The sequence below is a fragment of the Cyprinodon tularosa genome, unplaced genomic scaffold (genome assembly GCF_016077235.1).
Source record: "Cyprinodon tularosa strain WSP-4 unplaced genomic scaffold, ASM1607723v1 ctg532, whole genome shotgun sequence".
NCBI lineage: Eukaryota > Metazoa > Chordata > Actinopteri > Cyprinodontiformes > Cyprinodontidae > Cyprinodon > Cyprinodon tularosa.
Genome location: NW_024039266.1, coordinates 460,368 through 482,562, shown reverse-complemented (window position 1 = coordinate 482,562; position 22,195 = coordinate 460,368). Strand labels below are relative to the sequence as shown.

The 22,195-nt window shown below is 37.6% G+C and overlaps 1 protein-coding gene across 1 annotated transcript; it reads left to right on the top strand.

The window, feature by feature from the left end:
* The first annotated feature begins 14,139 nt into the window (after positions 1-14,139).
* On the top strand, positions 14,140-17,074 carry barhl2 (BarH-like homeobox 2). The gene is made up of 3 exons (XM_038304369.1): positions 14,140-14,778; positions 15,288-15,513; positions 16,463-17,074. The coding sequence occupies exons 1-3, from the start codon at positions 14,217-14,219 to the stop codon at positions 16,761-16,763; spliced, it is 1,089 nt and encodes a 362-aa protein (XP_038160297.1). The 5' UTR covers positions 14,140-14,216; the 3' UTR covers positions 16,764-17,074.
* Positions 17,075-22,195: the final 5,121 nt, after the last annotated feature.

Genomic DNA, 22,195 nt, shown 5'->3' with positions numbered 1-22,195 from the left:
TCCCAAATGAAATCATCAGATTATGACAAAAACAAACTTTAAATGCAACTCTGTGTTGATTTGGTGTAAATATATTCTAACCTCTCCCTTTTACACTTTTATTTAATGCGTTGATTAAACTTTTATTGTCCAACATTGTCTTACTTTGGATTTTTCTGACTGAGATGCCTGAGTGCAGCGGGGGCCCTGTTCTTGTTTTCAGGGCCTTCTGTTCTGCATGTTTCAGGTGGTTTTATGTTGACACATATCTCCATTTAAAATTACTGGATTTTGAAGGCATACTGAGGAGACAAAACTGTGATGGAAGGGAATACTAAAACACTTACAAACTATTTAACTTACTATTATTCATTAATTACATTAAACAAACATAAAATAGAAAAAAAAATGCTTCTTTCTCAAAAGATGAATCAGTTTTTAGCCTTTAAATAAACAAAGGAGTTAAAATATTGTCCTGATAGGAGCAAAAGTTTCAGGTGTCTCTCTGTTTCCCCTAAACATGATATCAAACATCAAAATAGTGATGCATTTACAGACTATAAAAAGGTGGGAACTTTAAGTATGTGTCTTAGAAACAAACACATTTATTTATTTTTATTTGTTTTGCCATCAGCATGTTCCCTTATGAGGTTCTGTTGTTCTCTACACATTAAAGAAGAAAAAATTAGACAAAAAAATGAATCAGGATTAAGGCTGATCAGAAACTTTAGTGCAATTTTTTTCTCCACATTTTAACTTGAAAATACAAACTTTGTAAAATACAAACATTCCTGTCCCGATTAAATTCCTGGTTTATCAGAAGCTCAGTCAAGATTATGGTCATACTCAATCTTTAAATGTATAAATTCAATAAAATATTTTCTTAAGTGTTATGTTTTTTTATTGTTTAAATCTGAGAGGGATTGTTTTTCATGCTAAATGCATTTTATCTGCACCATGAAATAGATTTGTATGGAGATAACTTTCACTACACTGCAAAAAAATGATGTAAAATGAGGACATATTTCATCCAATGAATGTATTTGTCCTTAATTTGAGCAGGAAAATAAAATAATCTGCCAATAGAATTAATATTTTTTGCATTTAACGTAACATAATTAGATATTGTGTATTTGAAATAAGACAATGTTGAGTATTTTTCTTATTTTAAACATCAGTTATCTTGTCACTTTGGCAATTTATCTTTATTTTCTCAAATCAAGGCAATTTTTTTTTCTTTACTGAATTTGCCCAGCTGCTGAACTGCCTGATCCATCATGTAGTTTTAAACTAAACTAATCCAGAAATAAACCAATACATCATCTGATATTTCTGAGCCGATATTAGCGTCTTTTTCCTGTAGCGTTATCGGCAGGGCAGTGCATTCAGTAGCCGTGCCCTGAGGTCAGGTGAAGCACGGTTTGCTGCTCCCTCCATCTGCTTGTTAACATGCTTAGTTAATTTTTTTTAATAAATGTTTCTTTTTAAATGAAGATTTCAAAAAAATCTGCAGCACATATTGTGGATCGGTTAGACTGATGTCAAAGCGATTTATATCGGTCCATCTGTGACCTAAGCTAAAGCCTTTTCTGTGATCAAAATCAACTAAATGGAGCTCAGATGATTTAAATCCCTTTTTGCCAACGCTGGACACCATCAATCTGCTACAGCATGTGTGGTTTTTAGGCTCTCTTTGACAAGGCGCACATGAGCATCTTCAGTTACCCCCCCCTCCACTTTGTTTGCATTGTTTTACCCTTTTTGCTTGGACTCCAGGTAATAGGAAATGGCACTGACCCCTCCTGATCCCTCCCGATTACCTTTGTGAAGCGTGAACGTGCTGCGGAATCACACATCAGGAGACGACTTGTAATTATTTCTGCGATGCCATCAGCATGGATCAATCACTCAGGGAGGCTGCGAGTGGAACGCCGCTCGCAGCCATGCACGGAGCCAGCAGCAGCCCCCATTTGACTGACAGCTTTGGTGATTAAGCGATTGTATAGACCCCACCGACTGTTATAACAACCTTGTCAGGGCCAGCCTCTGTTTGGAACACACTGGAATCAATGTGGTCTCCACTTCCTGAGCATTTCTCCTCTGACAGCAGAAGGAGGGAACCTCAACATTTGTTTTTTTTTCTTCGAATGTTTGTTGTGGCAGAAAAATAGTTTAAAAGAAGGAAAAGCATGCATATGCTAAAGCGCTTATTTTTAGCATTTTCTGTTTTCATAGCAGCCGAGAAATGGTAAACCAAACCTTTTCAAAATAAAAGCGTGTAACATTCCTTTATGGTGTGTCTCATTTGGATTTACGTGAGCTTTGGATTGGAGCCTGAATGTCACACGTTTCACTATTTCATGTAGATGCTGGAATAGTAAGTCCACCTTAAATGTCAGAACACTCCAGCTCAGCCCTAAATCCAAGGATTTCCATCTTCTCAGTGAATAATCTTAACTCTTTATTGTCCAAGTTAGCATTTCTGGACATAAACACCCCTTTAAAGCAAACACTGCAAAATATTTATGTCAAATATGGTCTGTAAGGTCCACCTCTGTCTAAGCGCAACTGCTTCATAGAATACCACCAGTAATCTAATGTTACTTTAAAAATGTATTAAAAAACTTGATAATTTAAGTTAAAATGCAAAACAAAGTAAGTTCCTGTATCAGCATTAATGTTCTGTGAGTTATTTATAAGGAAAAAACATATTTTTTCTTTTCTTTTTCACTTTCTGTGTCTGTCGCTAGCTTGACATAGCTCCAGGAATTTGTATGATGGGCGACATGCTTCCCTCCTTTATCTGCTGTTTCACCTCATTTTGGATTTTATTGACCGAATGGCGGTGGAGATCGGAGCAGGAGGCTGTGCAGAGGGAGTACCACAGGCAGGCTGTGGAGCAACAGGAGGAGGACAAATGAAGAATGATTCAACAGGGTCGAATTAAAACAGCCTTTTTAAAGGAAAAGTCCAGTCATATTCAGAATTCAACCTTCTGAAAGTACTTTAAAGATAAAACTATTACATACTGTTGAATAAATGATAAGTGTTTTTAATTCAGAGTATTTTTCATCTTAATGTGCTTTACTTGTCAAAGAACACTACTGCCACCTACTGGTTTGTGACGTCACGGTGCGGTATCGGCTGTTGATCAAGTCCCAGTGCTGTATCTGGTGTTTGTCACAACGCGCTATTATCCAAGTCATCTTGAAAACATTCTTCTTCCAAATGTTGGCTACATATTACGGGTTTTTTCTCTGGCCAGAAGTTCGATGGCAAATCCTCCCTCTTCAAGTTGGCGATCCAACGACCAACCCGTCCGTGGAGGATCAGGAATCAGAAAGGTGGAATAACTCTTTTTTTTTCACTTTTACCCGATGTATTCCAGCATCCAGCTGCCATGCACGTGGGCATTGTCAGTTTCACTATAGCTCTGGTGAATTTCAATGGTGAAGTCCTCTGGAAATCTTCAATAATTGTTGCTGATTGCAGATGTGTCTAGTAGTTCCCATTGATTTAGCTTGTAAAGCGGGGAGAATGGCGCTAGGCTTACCGCACCGTGACGTCACTGCTGGAAGATGGCAGGAGGGAGGGGTTACTATAATTAGGTGAAAATGGCCGCCTCCGGACTCAGTGATCACAATTCATTAAATTCATTAAATCACCATGAACATTTTAGTTTTAGGTATAAATAATGACCCAGTGGTTATTCCTTGCTGACCGGAATTTTCCGTCAAAAGCCATTCAAAAAAAACTCTTAATTTCAATTCAATTCAATTCAGTTTATTTATATAGCGCCAAATTCACAACACATGTCATCTCAAGGCACTTTACAGTTCAACCAGATCAAATTGATACAAAGTTTTCTATCTAAGGAAAACCAGTTGATTGCATTGACTCATTGACTCAAATACAATCCCCCACACTAAGCATGCTTGTAGCGACAGTGGAGAGGAAAAACTCCCTTTTAACAGGAAGAAACCTCCAGCAGAACCAGGCTCAGTGTGAGCGGCCATCTGCCGAGGCCGACTGGGGTTCAAGGAGACAGAAGCAGAGATACAAAAAGCAGCTGTAAAAGGCGGCCCCGTCCAGGAAACACACAGCCAGGCAGACGAGCTCCAAGGCAGCTCCCATGCCAGAGGACGAAGAAAGCACATCCACTCAGTCACGGCTTAGGATCATTCCTTATTCCATCAATGTCAACATTAGGTTTTCTATCTTCCATTTTGATTAAAAGGAGCTTTGTTTCCACTGAGCTCCTTAACATTACAGCAACATTCGGTCCCTGATTAGTTGTTATGATGCTACTTGATGGTAGGGTGTAGATTTAGCTCCACCTTTTCTTCGTCCATCTTTATTCTGCCATCACTGCTAGAGGTGCATCTGTTGCATCGCTGCGCTCCCGAACACACCTCTACATACAGATAACCTTTTAATCGATGGCTGCATTTGCTGGAAACATGTTTGCTGTGAACGCACCATTAGGTTGATTGGTGCTTCTGCACCACCCTTATGGTTGAGCGTACGGCTGAATTATTATTGCCACAAATCTAAATTGTGATTATTTTCAACCAATATTGCAGTTCTATTTCCACTGTCCTCCGTACTTCCAATCAGGATGTAGATATTTCACTCCAGGGTTTCAGTTTCTTCATGGTTTCTTAAGGCTTGTTTCTCCAGAGTCCATTTTTGCAGGACTTAACTGTAACTTTGCTGTGCTTACTTCTACTTGCCTGCATAGATATTAGAGCTTGCCTTTAACTCTCGTATTACATATTACTTCCACCCAAAGGGCTGGAATGAAAAATATAATATCTCACTTTTATTAAAGGAATAGTACACCCAAAACATGATCAGCCTTCATTTTCTACTCACCCCCATGCTGAACAACACTCTGGAGTACTTTTTTGATATCTCAAATGCATCTGGAGATCTGGGAGGCTTCTTGCTGTCTGCTGACATTCAAATAATGGAGGTCTATGGCGCCTGAGACAGAAAGGTCTATAAAAGTCCACAAAAAACGTGTCAATATTCCTCCATACTGCTCGTCCAATGAATTCCAAGTTTCCTGAGTGGGTAGCATCCAGAATTTACTCGAAACGAAGTCATTTAGAATGTTTTTAGAGCATAAACAGTAGTGTATAGGATTTCCTAAAAGCGCGTTCACGACGCTACGGAAACCGCGGCAGACCAAACCAGATGAAAGTGCGCATTCAGCGTCTGCTCTGCCAATAATGCAAGCGTAGAAGAAGAAATGTGCTGTTTACCTGTGCAAAGAAAGAAACAACGAAAGAAAAATGTCTGAGGACTTCAGTGTTGAGGAAGAGCATGAGTTCTTTGCCGAGCTGAATGCGCACTTTCATCTGGTTTGGTCTGCCGCGGTTTCCGTAGACTCGTGAACGCGCTTTTAGGAAATCCTATACGCTACTGTTTATGCTCTAAAAACATTCTAAATGACTTTGTTTCGAGTAAATTATGGACGCTACCCACTCAGGACACTTGGAATACATTGGACGAGCAGTATGGAGGAATATTGACACGTTTTTGTGGACTTTTATGGACCTTTCTGCCTCGGGCGCCATAGACCTCCATTATTTGAATGTCAGCAGACAGCAAGAAGCCTCCCAGATCTCCAGATGCATTTGAGATATCAAAAAAGTACTCCAGAGTGTTGTTCAGCATGGGGGTGAGTAGAAAATGAAGGCTAATCATGTTTTGGGTGTACTATTCCTTTAAAGGCCATGTGACCAAATTTAAAGGGCCTCTACGATTTGACAACTGGATGTTATGATTATACAGTAAATGCAGTTAGCTGCTCAGCCCTAGCTGTGTGTCTCTGTGTTTGGACTGGCGACCTGTACCATTTCTCCCAAAGAACGTTGATAGGCAACACACTCCGTTTGACCCAGATGGACAGAAGGACTGTTAAATGTTTCTAACTAGCTGCAAATCCCCCATTTTTCATCGTCTAAGTAAACATTCAAAACCTTTTATAATGATATATATTCTTATACTAAGGTAATAAAATGCAAAAATCAACCTCGTCCCTGCTGATGAAGAGCCGTCCCTCATCATGATGCTGCCACTACCATGTTTCACAGTGGGACTGGTGTGTCCAGGCTGAGCTGCAGTGTTAATTTACTGCCTGCATGTAGGTTAATATGGTACATGTTGGTTCTCTGTGAGGGAAACACCTTCTTCTTTCTTTTGCAGGTTCACAGCTCTAACATACTGTTCCCCTGTTCTGATGATAGACTTAATCAACTTTACCGACTTTATTCTAACCTTAACCCTTCTTCTCTGAGGTTTAGACTAGGGATGCACGATATTGGGATTTTGGCCGATATCCGATATGCCGATATTTTAAAACTCATGTAGCCGATAACCGATATCGATACCGATGTTAAAGCTGGACAAAAATAAGTAGTCATTGAAAATAGCAGTTTTGTTATCCATTTCTGACACTTTGAAAAATAATATACTCAAATATATTTTCATATGTTGATATCAAATTGATTTTTAAAAACGCGGTATCGATCTATTTTACTTTCAAAATCTCGTGAAATTTCATCGTTCTGTTACAAACTCTCGTGATATTTTGCAAATTCTTGTGAGATTTTGTTAGTAAAATAGATCGATACCGCGTCAATATATCAACATATAAAAATATGGCAACATTTCGTGAATTTTCGGGGGATTTCGTAGCATAACGATGACATATAGCAATATTTCATTAGTAAAAGAGATTGATATGGTGTTTTTAAATGGCAATATATCAGCATATGAAGATATTGTGATATTTTAATGGATCAATATTTTTTAAGTTTTTAAGTCTGTAAAAAATACGTTTTTGAGGAAGAAGAAGTAGTAGTATTTTTTATTTTATTTTTTAGACTTTAGAAACTCAGAAGCTGATCAAATATCGGGTTAAATATCGGTGGGGTGGCCGATGTCCGATATTCAATTTTAAGGCCGATACCGATAGGGGGCCGATTATATCGTACATCCCTAGTTTAGACTTGTTGTACAACCTGACCCCTCATGATGTTGTTTCTTTACTGATGTTCTCTTATAATCCTTTGAGGCCTGCAAGAAGCTCCTGTGGGCTCCAGCTATGCACCAGACTTCTGGAGACGTGTGCTAGTCAGGAGTGTCATACAGCCATGTTTCAGTGCGCCATCAGGAGCATTTTTTTTTTTAACCTTGCATCATTTACTCCTCACTTAAAAATTATTCATATTTTTGGAATCATTCTGGTTGCAACGAGGAAAACGTTCAAAGTCAATAATGCTTTCTAAAGAAAAGCACCTTATTTGTCTTTTCTTTATACTCTTTTTTTCCAGATAGTTAATTATCGTTCATTGTTATTTTTATTTAATGTTCTGTGGAGATACCACCTTGATAAATACAGAGAAGAACACAAAATTTGATATCAAATATGTAAAAATCACAATTTCTTATTTTCTTCAGCTCCTGCATCAAACTAAAAAGAAGAATGTTCAAAGCTCTGCTTCCTGTAGCTGTTTGTCTTCCTAACAACCACTAGTTTTTACTCTGGATATCAGAAGAGGGTATTAACTGCCTACATTTACCAAGTTACATCGACTTGAGTAACCTTTTGACAAGAATGTAGTTTTAGGAGTAGTAAAACTGCAACTTAAGAGTTATTTTAACGAGGTTGTCAGGTTGAGTGGAGGATTTGAGGAACCAAATGGCAGAGATTAGTAGGTAGAGATGAGTTTTGCTGATTTAATGAAGGACTCTCAGGCAGCTGAGGCAGAAATCCAAAAATCCAAAATGACGAATACGGAAAAAAAACAGGATCTTGGAGACATCAGGGAAAACGTACATGAGGAACCAGAAAAAGACGAGGAACTAGCACTGAGGAAGTGCACAGGGAAAGTATGGATCTGTTCGAAAACCTAGAACGGGTCCTCCAAGGACGCGGTCTACCTAGACTGGATCCTTCGAAGTCCGTGAAAATAAGGAGATCGGAAGAGTTTAGGCTGTGAATTCGACCAGGTCTACCCTTCGGCGGGTTTTACCGCCGTATGCTCTGTTGCTTAGCAACCGTAAACGTTGACACACAAAGCAGGAAAAGAATGAATACAGAAGTTTTCAAAACTGTTTATTTCTTTTTTATTGTGAAGTGAACAAAGACTACACTCACAAGAATCCAGAATGGAATAAAGGTTCCAACCACCGGGAGCAGGAACAAATAAAATCTAATGTAATGATAGAAACCTTAGTCAGTTAAATAACCTGCTGCTGTCATTCTGCACATCTCTGATGTTGCTGCTATTTTCAAATATCCATTATTGTAAAAATGTCCATAGCTGCATATTGGTTATTTATTCCCCAGTTTTATATTGTTAAAACACTTTACAGTATTGTATTGTTTATATTTTAACTCTTCCCTATTATGTTATTCTTATACATTTTTCTAAGGTCCACATTTGTGTGACCATTTTCAATAATCTTTCTGCTGCTGTAAATTTGCCCATTGTGGGACAATAAAGGGATTTTCTATTCTATTCTATAAAATGGGTAGAAAGATATAAGTAAATCTAAACAATATATTTATAAAAAAATATATATCTGCAAAATCTCTAATATTCAACAACAAAAATACATAGTTAAGCATATTGTGCAAAACAGCAATAAAAAGATAAAAATCCCATCAGATTTATAGTCCCCACCCTGCAGATATATTAGAATCTGTCCTTAAATTACAGCCAAACCCATTTACACAGTAACAGATAAAAACCTTTAGATAAACCAAACATTACCGCCACATATCTGACTCAATAACCATTAAAACAACTATTTTCCTTAATCTCAGACGGAACTATTAAATGACTTGCATTATATTAAACTGAACTTCCAATTTTCACCACTGTTCGGCGCCAAGTAACCTTTACTCTGATCACAGCTTGCTTGGTCTCGCAATGAATCCTGGGTAAACCAAGAATACCGAGGATACATCAGACTCGTCCTTCAAATCGGGCAAAAAGAAGGACGCATTTTAAGGCCGCATAACGAGGACTCTTGGAATCCGACCAGACCTCGGCGCCGCACTATGACGTAATCGGCCTTCGAATCCGGTCTTCTAAGGACGCGTCCTAGGTTTTCGAACAGAGCATATATAAGGGAGACTGAACAAAGACTGGACTAATGAGCTAACAAAGAGCAGGTGTGGATGGAAGGAGCTAGAAGGAAGCCAAGGGGACGGAAACAAACACAAGGGGGCGGCAGAGAGTTACTCAAGAACAAAACACTGCTAGAAAACAACTAGAAATACATTAAAAATAAACTTAAACAGAAGCTTGACAGAAGTATTGCTACTTATACTAGAGCAAAATGACTATGAGAAACTTACTGAATAAAGAGCAAACACATTTTAATACAAAAAAGTTTCACTAGAATGAGCTGTATTTATTTTTTTGTATAATTTCTTGTTGTTGTTTTTAATGGGACTTTTATCTGCTCAGCAGTGACGGAACTAGACTTTAATGGCTATGGGGGACCAGAGGGGGGGGGGGGCTATCAAACAAACGTTGACGTTTCTGAAAATTAACTATATTGAGTACAAAAGGGATAAGATTGCTGTATATAACTTGATTAATAACAAAAATAAAAATCTAAAACACACAACTTGGCATGTGTCAAAATGTGAATGACTTTATGAATGATTGGTTGAATATCAAGACAACAGAAGAGAAATAAAGTGACGTTTTTATTTATTTCTCCAATTATCTATTTTAACTGTTAATTACTGAATAATAACTTAAGGCAAATATCTTCTCTTTTCCTTTATATGGACCAGAAGGGGTTTTTTCTGCTAAAAAGAAGTAAGTTAGTAACTTTAGTTAAAGTCAAATGTTGGTATTTCTTAATTTTTCTTTGAGTAACATTTTGCACTGGTAGTTTTCCACCTCTGCAAGTTGTTTTGAGGGGGCAGTGCCCTTCTCTCCCGTCCTACTAGCTCCACCCCTGTTGCTGTGGCTGCTATGATGTGGAGGTCAAGGTCAAAGGTAGATATTTTCCCTAAATTAGTTCACCCTGTTCTATCATACAGACATTCTTAATGCTAAGATCGTTTCATTTGTTTAAAGAAAAACTGTAGAAAAGTCTCTTCTGCTTGAGTTTATTTTACTTTTTTTATTTGTTTTAGTTTCTTTTAGTCTCGGAAATGAAAGGAATGTTATTATTAATTATTGTCTATTGGTCCTTTTCAACAAAATACTTTTTATTCTTAGTTGGATACTACTTTTTACTTTTACTGAGGGAGAAACATGTGGAATTAGAGCTACTTTTACTTGAGCATTATTTTCTGTTACTCTACCCACCTCTGCTGACCCCCCCAACTAAAACACAAACCCTCAGATAAATGCTTGATATGACTTTTCTACATACCAAACAGTTTGTCTCTTTTTTGTTGTTGCTTTTAATCCATCTAACCCTCCTTAACCACCCAACCTCACTGCACCATCTGTCAAGGACGACTGTGACGGTCACTTCCAGCTCTCACACTGACTCCTGACACTGCTGCTATTTTTCATGCCTTCACAGCGTGACCCGCCGAGCACAGAGCTTTGATTCCCTCTGTGTCACATAAAGCGTTCATGAAACAAAACCTCTCCCATCCAATCACATTTGATCATCGATCGTCTTTTGACAAGCTCACCTGCTCAAACTGAGGTTCTCAATACCTCTGATTTATTTGATTAAAAGTTTGTCCATTTTTATACTCAGAGTTCAGATCATGATTGCTTCTCTTATCTGCAACAGATAAAAATGGGTGTTTGGGAGAAACTAGAAGAGGAAATTCTTATACAACATTATGCTGGAATAATATGAGAATTAAACCTTCCTACTTGTCATGCAGCCCCCCAACCCTGCAAGGCCAGGCGGGTATAGATATATAAAATTTACTTTGTGGCCAAAAGAAAAAAAAAGAGAAAGGAAATACAATATATATATATATATATATATATATATATATATATATATATATATATATATATATATATATATATATATATATATATATATATATATATATATATATATATATATATATATATATATATATATATAATAAACTATTGGTATTAGTTTCTTTATATAATTTCAACTATTATCATTATATTTATTTCTCATTTCTGACACAGACCAGAGGGAATGATGTGTTAAAATATATTAATTTGTGATAAACACTATCATTCATTGACACACACCTATAACTATAACTATAACTATAAATATATATATATATATATATATATATATATATATATATATATATATATATATATATATATATATATATATATATATATATGAAATTTATTTTTCTAATTTCTTTGATCCCTAAAGCAAAGAATGTCTGAACAGTAAATATTAAGAACATTCTGGATTTGGTTGATAAAATGTTAGTTATTCTATTTCCATGAAAATTGAGTATAAATTATTTATTTGAGTAAATTATTTAAAAAAAAAAATGGGAGATTTTATTTTTTCTAGAAACAAATTTAGATAAATCGTTTGTCCAATATCTATATGTTGAATTTTATATGAACTAAATTTGATTCAGAGCTCACAATAATCAAATTGTTAACTTGAAGGTTCTGTTGGTTACATTAAAACTTTGCTTTTATTGCCAGTAGTAATAAAATAATAGGTAGTAATTTACTACCTATTAATGTAGTGGTGTTTTAAAACTTAAAAGCCTCCAGTGTGTGTGTGTGTGTGTGTGTGTGTGTGTGTGTGTGTGTGTGTGTGTGTGTGTGTGTGTGTGTGAGTGTGTGTGTGTGTGTGAGATATCCCAGCATCTCTCCAACTCTAACGGATTGACAGCATAAATGGAGAGGGAGGGGGGAAATCTGTAACTGTGCAGCCCCACAAAGGTCGCCAGCGGTGAAGTGACAGCTTCCACGCACAGCCGCCAGAGAATCGATGCGGTGCCAGCAGCCTCCAGTGTGTGTGTGTGAACAGTGTCCCATCATTGACCATCAGCTGAGGCCAATAAGGCGATACTGTAACTGGTAGCTTTCAATTTACCCCCCCCTCCCTTCAAAAAAAAAAAAAGAAGAAGAAGAAAAAAAACTCTAATAAAGAGATTGATTCTCTTCTTGCTTCCTGGATGAAGCGCATCCTGACTGACATGTTTAGGCATCGCTGTGATCTGACCTGTGGAGGAAGAAGACTTTTCTGATTATGGGATGTTTGTGATTGGTTCTGCATTGGGGGGGTGGGGGGTTCTGCTCATAATATCATGTCTTTGTCTTCTTCAGTCCGTTGAGCGTTTTCTAGCGAATAGCGATGGTGAAAAGTGTCAAAGAGACTCAGTAAATCGCAGCCAAGGCCTCATGCTTTCTGCCAAACAGACATCAGCGGCTCTTCGCTTTGTCGTCGCCTGGTGGTGAAACCTTGCAGCGCATCTTGAAGCTGGAAGAGAGAGAGAGAGAGAGAGAGCGGGGGACACTGGGGTTTCATTTCGAAAGATACACTTTAAAAAAATAATTTAGAAACATATTATATATGTAAAATATGCTTAGATTTTAATAAATACAATAAAATGGAATTAAGATCCGGAGAGAAAAATAATTAAAGTAAAACCTATTTTAATAAAAATAAAACTGTCTCATAGTGAAAAGAGACGAAAAAAAAAGTCTATTAATCGTTACATCAATTTTTAAAATATATTTATTTATTTTGATTAAAACAAAAATTAAAAACTAAAAGGGGGAAAATAAAAGCATCTTTTTGTGGAAATAAAATGATTTGGTGTTATTTAAAAAAGCAATCTAAAATGAGTCAATCTATTTTTATTTATTTATAAATATTACGAAAAGATGTCAGATAATTTCAGTTAAAATAATCTTAAAGGTAAATATAGGATTAAAACTTGCAAATCCGATTTTTTTCATTCCTAATTTCAGCATCAACAGCATCACACTTCATGTTAAAAACTGCTGGAGGAATTTTAATTTTTTAATAAAATGAGCAAAACTGGAATCAATTCATTCGCATTATTCGTTTCAATCCTTTTTTAACTTCGGAAGGAGAATTTAAGAAATGAAATTATTGCGCATATGAGAATCATGCAGCTCCCTGTCAGCTTCTTCTTCTCTTTTTTTTTTTTTTAACCTCGCTTCAACATCCTTCAAATCCACACCGGGGGAAAAGTGCTGAATTTCCTACTACCTCTGAACGCTCATTAGCGCCTCATAATTACTTTACTAATTAGGGTGACGTGGTTATTAACAGGATGCGCTGCCATGAGAGGCTCTGCTCGACCTTCCTGCTGGATATGCGCGCGGATTCGTGGCAGGTGCCGCTTATCTTTGCGCATTTCTCTGGATTATGGGGGAATATTTTACGCATTTAATGCGCCAGTCGTCCAAAACAGTAAAGCTTAAATAAAAGTTAGCAATTTGTAGATTTTTTTTTTTAAATTAAAGAGAAAAATATTTTTTTCCTACCATGATGATGAAGTTGGAGATTTAAAAACAGGATCCATCTTTCAGAGGTAAAATAATAATAATAATAAAAATAAAAAAAGGATATCCAACATTTAGTCTTGGCTTTTAAAGTAAAAAATAAAAAAATTTCCAGTTTGGTTACAAATTTCATGCAAGTGATGTTTTTTATTTAAAGAAAAGAGCCGCACTCTTGAACTCTCACGCCTGCGAGTGTCTGTATGAGGAAACGCGTCTCTGATTGGTGACTCTGAGGAGCCGGTCAGGATGCAAGCCAATGGCAGCGGGGGTAAGAGAAGCCAGGGTGGGTAGGTGCTGAGATGGGGGGGAGGAAGGGAGAGAGAGAGAAAGGGCGTCTAGTGTTTATTATAAAGGAGAAAATATTAATCCCCCCCTCGCCGTGGGCCGTGACGTCAGCATAGGAAGTCATTGTGGAGCAACACCGGAGCGATTAGCGGCAAAAAAGGGGAGCCTGATGTCGAGGAGTCAGCCCTGTGTATGTCTCTCCATGCGCCTCAACTTTTAACTCAAAGTTCAACATCCAAACAGAAAAAAGGAGCAGAAGAGCCGCACTTTGTTTCTCTGAATGTAACGTTGGACCAGAACTGGAGTTTATTGTGTTTGTCTCTCTTGGGTTTTCTTAACTTATTTTCCCTTATTTTTATTTTATTTTACATTTTTTTTATTTTTTACCAACACCTCTGGAGAAGCAGCTCGCTGTTGTTATGAAGGCTTCATCCGTCCTTTCTTAACATGGAAGCATCCAGCGGAGCGAGTTTTGGGATAGACACCATTTTATCCAGCGCCTCAAACTCTGCTAACCTCATGAACGGAGACTTCCGGACGGATTTCAGGAGCCAGGCCACCCCTTCACCATGCTCGGAGATAGACACGGTGGGCACGGCCCCATCCTCCCCCATCTCGGTCACCATGGAGCACGGCGGAGAAGCGCATCTGGTCCCGGACAGCCTTCAGCATCAGCACCACCTGCACCATCAGCAGCAGCAGCACCTCCACGGCCAGCAGCAGGGCTTACCGCTGTCTCCTCCTCTGCCTCCCCAGCAGCAGCAGCAGCAGCAGGTCGGAGGGCCCCCCAGGACTGCCACCTCTTCGTTTTTAATCAAAGACATTTTGGGGGACAGCAAACCGCTGGCTGCCTGCGCGCCTTACAGCACCAGCGTCTCCTCTCCTCACCACACGCCCAAACCGGAAAGTGCCGCGGGACCGGACGTGTTCAGGCCCAAACTGGAGCAGGACGAAAACAGGAGCAAGTTAGACAAAAGGGACGATATTCAAAGCGAAATGAAATGCAACGGTAAGAGTTTTGATCTGGGCAAGAAATTATTTAAATTACGCATTAACCAGAATAGTAAAGAGTTTAAATTAAATTCCTATCATTACAACATCACTAATAATAATAATAATAATAATAATAATAATAATAATAATAAGGATCCTCTCTTGCTGTAATTGATGTGAAAACAGATGTAAGCCTTGTGATTCTCCCCGTGCGTGGGGCCTCCCTAGTGGGTCAATTAGAGAGATTATTGTTCTTCCTGGAGGGGGGATTATAGCGCCCTGAAACACGGCTACAAATAGAGATGGATTGATATATTGATGTCTCGTTTTTTGAAAAAAGAGAGGAAGGGGAAAAAAGAAGAAGGAAACTTCAGGTGACAAATAAGCAAGTTTCTTCTCTTTGCGCTAAGTTAGAAAAAAGTTTGGTTTGCGCACTTTTCCTAAACTTTAATACTTCTGGGAAAAAATTGAAAATTATGGTTTAGTGTTTGAAGATTAATTAGAAACTATTTTAAACGTTTTAAGGAACTAAAGAGGAAGGCGATCGGGAGATCTCCAGCAGCAGAGACAGTCCGCCGGTGCGCACGAAAAAACCCCGCAAAGCCCGCACAGCCTTCACGGACCACCAGCTCAACCAGCTGGAGAGGAGCTTCGAAAGACAGAAATACCTCAGCGTTCAGGACCGCATGGACCTGGCGGCCGCCCTCAACCTGACGGACACGCAGGTCAAGACCTGGTACCAAAACAGACGGTAAGAGACCCGAACGCACAGAACCAACCAGAGGAAACAGTTTACTCAACATCTGGGATTTTAAATAAAAACAGAAAATAACCAAAAAATATATATGCATTTAAATTTAAATTTAGATTTTTCCTCAGACCCTTTTTTTTTTTATTTTTTTTATTTTTTTTACATAATTCAAATCAAATCAATTGATTTGGGGGGGAAAAACATTATATATGTGAACAACTGGTATTAAAATAACAGATAAAAATATAACAATAATAATGAGGGTAATCAGAACGCTGTTTATTTTCCAGGAGATATTTTTAATCTTATAACCAATTAAAACCCTTGAACTGTTATTTTTTTTATATTTGAACAATGCGAGAAATATCCTTTTATAAAGAATTAAGAATCTATCTATCTATCTATCTATCTATCTATCTATCTATCTATCTATCTATCTATCTATCTATCTATCTATCTATCTATCTATCTATCTAGAAGTCAAATAAAAAGTGAAACTAAAATATTTGATCCTCTTTTCTAAATTCCTTAGACATTTATTAGTGAAATATTTTTAGTTTTATTTTAACTTGTTTATTTGTTTTGACTATTTGAGGTTGGCCTCAGAAATATGTAATGAAGCAGTTTTTTATTTTTAAATACCTGTCTGATTGTAAAACATTTTTTTCTGACACGGGTTGGATACCACAGAATTAAAGGTTAATATTTTTTATGTTATTTTCCATCCTAGAAGAATAAAGCGAATATTTATTATTTTGTGTTTAGATAGTTTAGAAATGTAGGTTTGCAGAAGTGGACTTTTCCTTTTTCTGTTTTACTTTAATGCCTAATTAAACCTCCACCGTGTATATTCTGGCTGCAGTAATTAGGCCTCTGCATACCAATCAAAGATGCGTTCAGGGACTCGGATTAAATAATTGATCAGCTGGATTTTTGATCTGATTTCCAGGACGAAGTGGAAGCGGCAGACGGCGGTCGGTCTGGAGCTCCTGGCTGAAGCAGGAAACTACTCGGCCTTACAGAGAATGTTCCCCTCGCCCTACTTCTACCACCCCAGCCTGCTGGGCACCGTGGACAGCACCACGGCGGCCGCGGCGGCCGCGGCCATGTACAGCAGCATGTACCGGACTCCCTCCACGCCGCATCCGAGCCTCCAGAGGCCTCTGGTCCCTCGGGTCCTCATTCACGGCCTCGGACCGGGAGGCCAGCCGGCGCTGAACCCGCTGCCCGGAACAGCGCATCCACGATAAAAAAAAAACAACAACAAACTAAACAAACTGGACGCTGCTAGAACGCGTGACGTGGGTGAGCGCGAAATGGAGCAAAAACAGGACTTTAACGCTCCCGACAGAAACACATAAAGAACAAAAAAAAAAACAGAAAAGAGACGATTTTATTAAAGACTTTCTGAGGGTCGCCACTGCTCCAGATTGCGCGGACCGGACTGCTCATGGCTGATTGTTTGTTTGTCTTTTGTACAAATACACTTACATTAGCAAATAAACTTATAAAGTTTATTAGATGGAGAAGACGTGAATGAATAAAGCAGTAATGATACTAATTGAATTGTAGACGATTATTGAAACCAGGGTCCAAATTTAAAATTTGGAAGAAAAAAAAAAGATTTATTTGAACAGATCTGCATCGGACCATTTCATATCTATATTTTAAAATCTATAGCTCCAACAGTGCCTTTTTTTCTCTTTAATCTGATTTATTTCTGATTTAATAATTTGTTCCTGCAGCAAATGTTCCTTTAAAGTTAAATTGGTGATCAGTGGCTGGAGGTCACCTTAATGTTTGTGTTTACCAGCGGCAGCATGCATATGGATGCGCAGCAGCTGATTGGTGGTGCAATGGGGTGGGGGGGGGTGAATGGTCCCGATCCACACTGGGAATGTGGCCTTGGCTTGGCAGCTGTTCCCTGGGAGCGCAGCAGCAGACAATAAGCCTGGATTTCTCAGCGCAGGGAAAAAAAACAAGAAAAAAAAACGAGACAAGACGCCTGTAAGAAAGTGGGGAGGGGGCAGGAAGGAGGGGAGGGGGGGTGAATAATCTGCGCATTCTCTAAAGCATGAGTGAACTTGTTTTAGGATTATTTTGGGGGGTAATCCCATGAAATTTGTTGCGTTGATAATCTGGATCTTTTTTTTTGGGCATATTTAATTTTATTTTCTGCATCCATTTTTTTCTCTCCATATTTTAGTTTTTTTAATTGCTGCTTCAGTAAACAGCAAAATGCGTCATTTTTTTTCTTCTTCTGGCTCCTAAAGTAGCCCCAGATTATAGGGTGAATTAGCGCCTCAGGGTGCGTTTGTTTATGTTATCATTTTTTATCACTATGGGGGAAACTGAATTTTAATTTAAATACAACGGAACACATTTTTCTTCACTTCTTTTTTATATTTGCTCAGCAGAAAACAAAAAAACAGAAAGTTTGCATAATCTGGGTGAAATACAACCTTATGCTAAAAGTGTCGCTTTGCTTACGAAAAAAACCAAAAAACAAAAACATGTAGAATGAAAATCAGCTTTAATCCTGGAAGCACATGATATCTAAGCCACCTGCTCAGATCCAACACTGGAGGACCTATAGATCAATCAAATATGCATCTAAAATCATAATAGGATGAAAACTTAAGAGGATCCAAGGACAGAGCACCGAACGGAATTATAGATATAAGAATTTTACATCCAGAAATAGTAATATTCATAGAAACCGCATTGACCCTGCAGCTTTTCGGCTGCAGCGCGCATGCATGCGTGTTGTTGACTTCTGCAGCATTATTTATTTATCGCGCTCGGCTGGTAGATGTGTGTGTGTGTGTGTGTGTGTGTGTGTGTGTGTGTGTGTGGTTGCAGCGGCTGTTTCCAGTTCATTAATAATAGGCTGAGGAGAACATCACAGCAATACTGAATTAATAGGGCCGCTACCTGCTGGTCTGGGGTCAGAATCCGCCTTTTTTTTACCCACAAAATTCGTTTATTTTTATTCCTTTTTTAAAATTAGAATCCTGTTTTATAAATATTTTGTTATTTTTGTGCTAATCCAAAATATGGTTGGCAAGATTATTGAAAAACTTTTTTTGGATCAAGCAGAATATTTGTTTATTATGAGGATTTTTTTTTTTTTTTTTTTTTTAATCCAATCACTGATAGAAAACAATAATAATAATAATGATAAAAATGGGCAGCAGACTTGAATGAAGAGGATTAGGCCCCTTTCTTTACGGTGCTGCATATTATCCAGAACAGATGGGCTTCAGAGGCTCGTTTTCTTCCTCCTCTTGCCTCAAGGAAACCTTGTTGGGGACTTTAATTGCCACTTTTTTCCCCCAACTGATGTAATGGTGGGGTATCTTTTTTTTTCATTACAATAATGAGGTAACACTTGCTCTCCTTGGCCTCTCGTTATCACATCTCCTGCATCACTCACTAAACACCAAATTTAACCCCCCACAGCCCCCCCCCCTCCCTCCAGCCACCCACAATCAAAGAAAGAAAGAAACCTTCTCTCTAATTTTGCATTCAACAACATGCTGTTTCTGCAGGACCTTTAAAGATGGATCCACTTTTTAAAAATGGAAGCACTAACAGGTGGAAACCAGCACTGCTGCCGTGTTAAATAACAGTGATAAAAACACAGAGATAAAACTGTTATCTTATTAATTGATTTCATTAATAATTATTGGTTGAAATAATTCAATTTTAACAACTAAAAGTGACAAATTACAACCAATTTATCTACTTCACTTCTAACTCATTATTGTTATTATTTTCTGTCTGCACCACATTTTTTCTTTAAGTGAAACATCAAACCAAGGAGCGTATTTTGACTCCCCAGATAAAAAAGTAGGGGTGCTCTTATTTATTAGTCCTGATTTTCCTAATCTTTGGAGCTTTGTGATTGGCCGATACTTTTTATGTCAAACTTAACCAATGTTTTACAAAGGTCCAATATCAGTGCTCTAAACGTCTCATTTAGTGTTTTCCATGTTTTTTTTTTTTTTTTTCACAGCTATTTTTTTAAAACATTAAATTTTTTTTGTAGTTTTATAACAAGTGTTATAAAGAAAATATAGATACCCGGATATCAAGCTTTCTAAAGATTGGTTATCTGACAGGAAAAAACTGAAACCAAAAGTGCAACACCTTCATTTTTAAAATTAAAAATCTTGAACTAAAACTGTAAAAAGCTTAAAAAAATGTGAAATAGATCAGAGAAATCCTTGGGCCCCGTCCACACGAAGTCAAACCCTGGCCTAAACGCACAAATTTTTCACCAAACCAGCCTCTCATCCATACGAAGCCGGCGTTTCGGGGGTCTGTAAACGATCTTTTTTTTATCAAGCCTTCAGAGCGGGAAGATTTTGAAACGCCGTTTTCGCGTTTCCAGCTTTAAGCTCTAACCGCATTTTTTTTTCTTACACGCATGCGTCATAGCGTCGCCTCTAAACACGCATGCGCGACACAGTATCACAACAACAATGGCGCCGTACTGTGTTGAATGGTTGCTGCTCATGCTACTCACCCTGCTGTCGGGCTTACAACAGAATCTTCTTCTTCTGGAATATCTCCAGGAAGAACAGAGCAATATCGACCACATAGTTCAGCACCTGAATTTGACTGAACCACGAAAATGGACCCACAGGGCAACCATGTATAAATATTAGTGGGCATGCCCAACATTTCGTCGCCTATTTTTGCTTTGGCACCACAGCGCCACTTACAGGCCTGGCATACATTTTGCAGCGTTTTCATGCATTCGTGTGGACGATCACATTTATTTTACGTCTCCGTCTTTACGACAAACGTTCCGGAAAATATTAGCGTTTGGTGTTCGTTTTGACTTCGTGTGGACGGGGCCTTGGGCTAAAAATAGGACCGGTTCTACAGGGGCACTGGCCCCCTGCTGGCCCCCCCTCTAGAAGCGCCCATGATCATTTTGTTCTCTATAACTGGTAGGTAAAACATTTCAGAAATAATGTTTTTGAATTGGATTTAAAATGTAAACATTTTTTCCTCACGACTAACCAACTGCATCTGATCATGAAGAAACTCAGATGTTAACTTTAGTATTAGAGCTCTTAGTAAACCAGCTAAAGCTGCTTTAAAGTAGATTTTTTAAAACCGAGCATCTAATGGCAATCCTTGATTTTTTTTATAAATCAACCTCAAATCAACCAAATAAGAAAAACATTTAACTTAATCAAAGTCTTTCCTTTGTTCTGATCCAAAATGTTTAGGCAGAATGTGTCACCAAATGACAAAAGTAGTGAATGATAGTTTATATCAGCATGATATAATACATTTACTGAATATTGTGTTTGAATAAATTGTAAATGGGTTATATTTTACATGGGTTATACTGGTGACAATGCTCCTAATCCTGTGCATAAATGGAACTGACCCATCAACCTTCAGAGCTTTAAAGGATAAATAAGCCTCATTTAACCAAACAAATAATCCTTTAGCATTTAGCAAATTTAGCATTAAACATTTTTAAGTAAGTCCTAAATAAATCATTGCATTTTTAATTGGCTTAATCAATTTGTATTTATCATAATTGCTTAAAAATTCTTGAAAATCTTAATAATGTAGTTATATAATATATTTTACTCACAGTTTATTATTTTTTTTTTGTTAAAATAATGAAGCAAGTTGTTTTATTAAATAGTTGCCTTATCCGTTTTATTATATTATGTCTTATTTTAGTGTAATATATAATGACTGAATGCTGTCAATCCAAGGTGTGAGCAGACAGATGCCACGAAAAACTAGCAGGAGTTGAAAGTTGAGTTCTTAGAAACGTAGCAGAGTAGTTGGGCTGTTAAAAGGGATTTTTAAAGGAAAAATGAAGATAAAAGAAAGGAGAGTTTTGCTGTGGAAGTTGATGGGTTCACCTGAAAGTGGGAAAATCCTGTTCTACTCAGGGACTCATGCAGATTAGATTAGATTAGATGAGCTTTATTGATCTCACAGCAGAGAAATTCACTCGTCACATATTGGCATAGAAGTTAAAGAAGGTGCAGACAAGGAGGAAAAAAAGGTGCATTAAGAATAAACAATATAAATACAGTATATCCAGGTATATACAGTATATTAGGATAAATAAGGATTAACCCCTTGAACCCTACGGACCCACCGGCGGGTCCAGCTGCTACGTGACCTCGTAATTTTAACAAACCCCCAGTATTGATGTAAAAAACATATTTGGCACAGTTTGGTGACATTTATGGATAAATGTGCCAAAATGGCCCCTCCGCCTAAGAAATTTCTCACTAATACCATTCTAAAATAAATATGATTCATCTGATTGAGTCCATATTTGGTATATTTTTACACAACATTTAGATTTGAAAGTCTGTACTACTTTTTTGTGCTATAAATAATATTTTGGTAGTGTTTTGCAATGTTTATTTCAAAGAAAATTTTGGCGAGGTTCAAAAAATGCAAAATATTTTGTATTTTGTCCCTAATATTTCAGGCAGGGTCAAAGCTACAATGGTGCTGACACCAGAAAACCATTCTATGACATCTTACCTTTACAGACGTACCAAAAGTTTCTTCTTAAATCTAATAGCTTTGAGGCTATAAGTTATTTACTTTTGTGTGTTTTTGTCAGGCAGAAATTTATTTATACCCCCTGAGGGTGTAAGAGGTTAAGGTGCAAGTGTACATG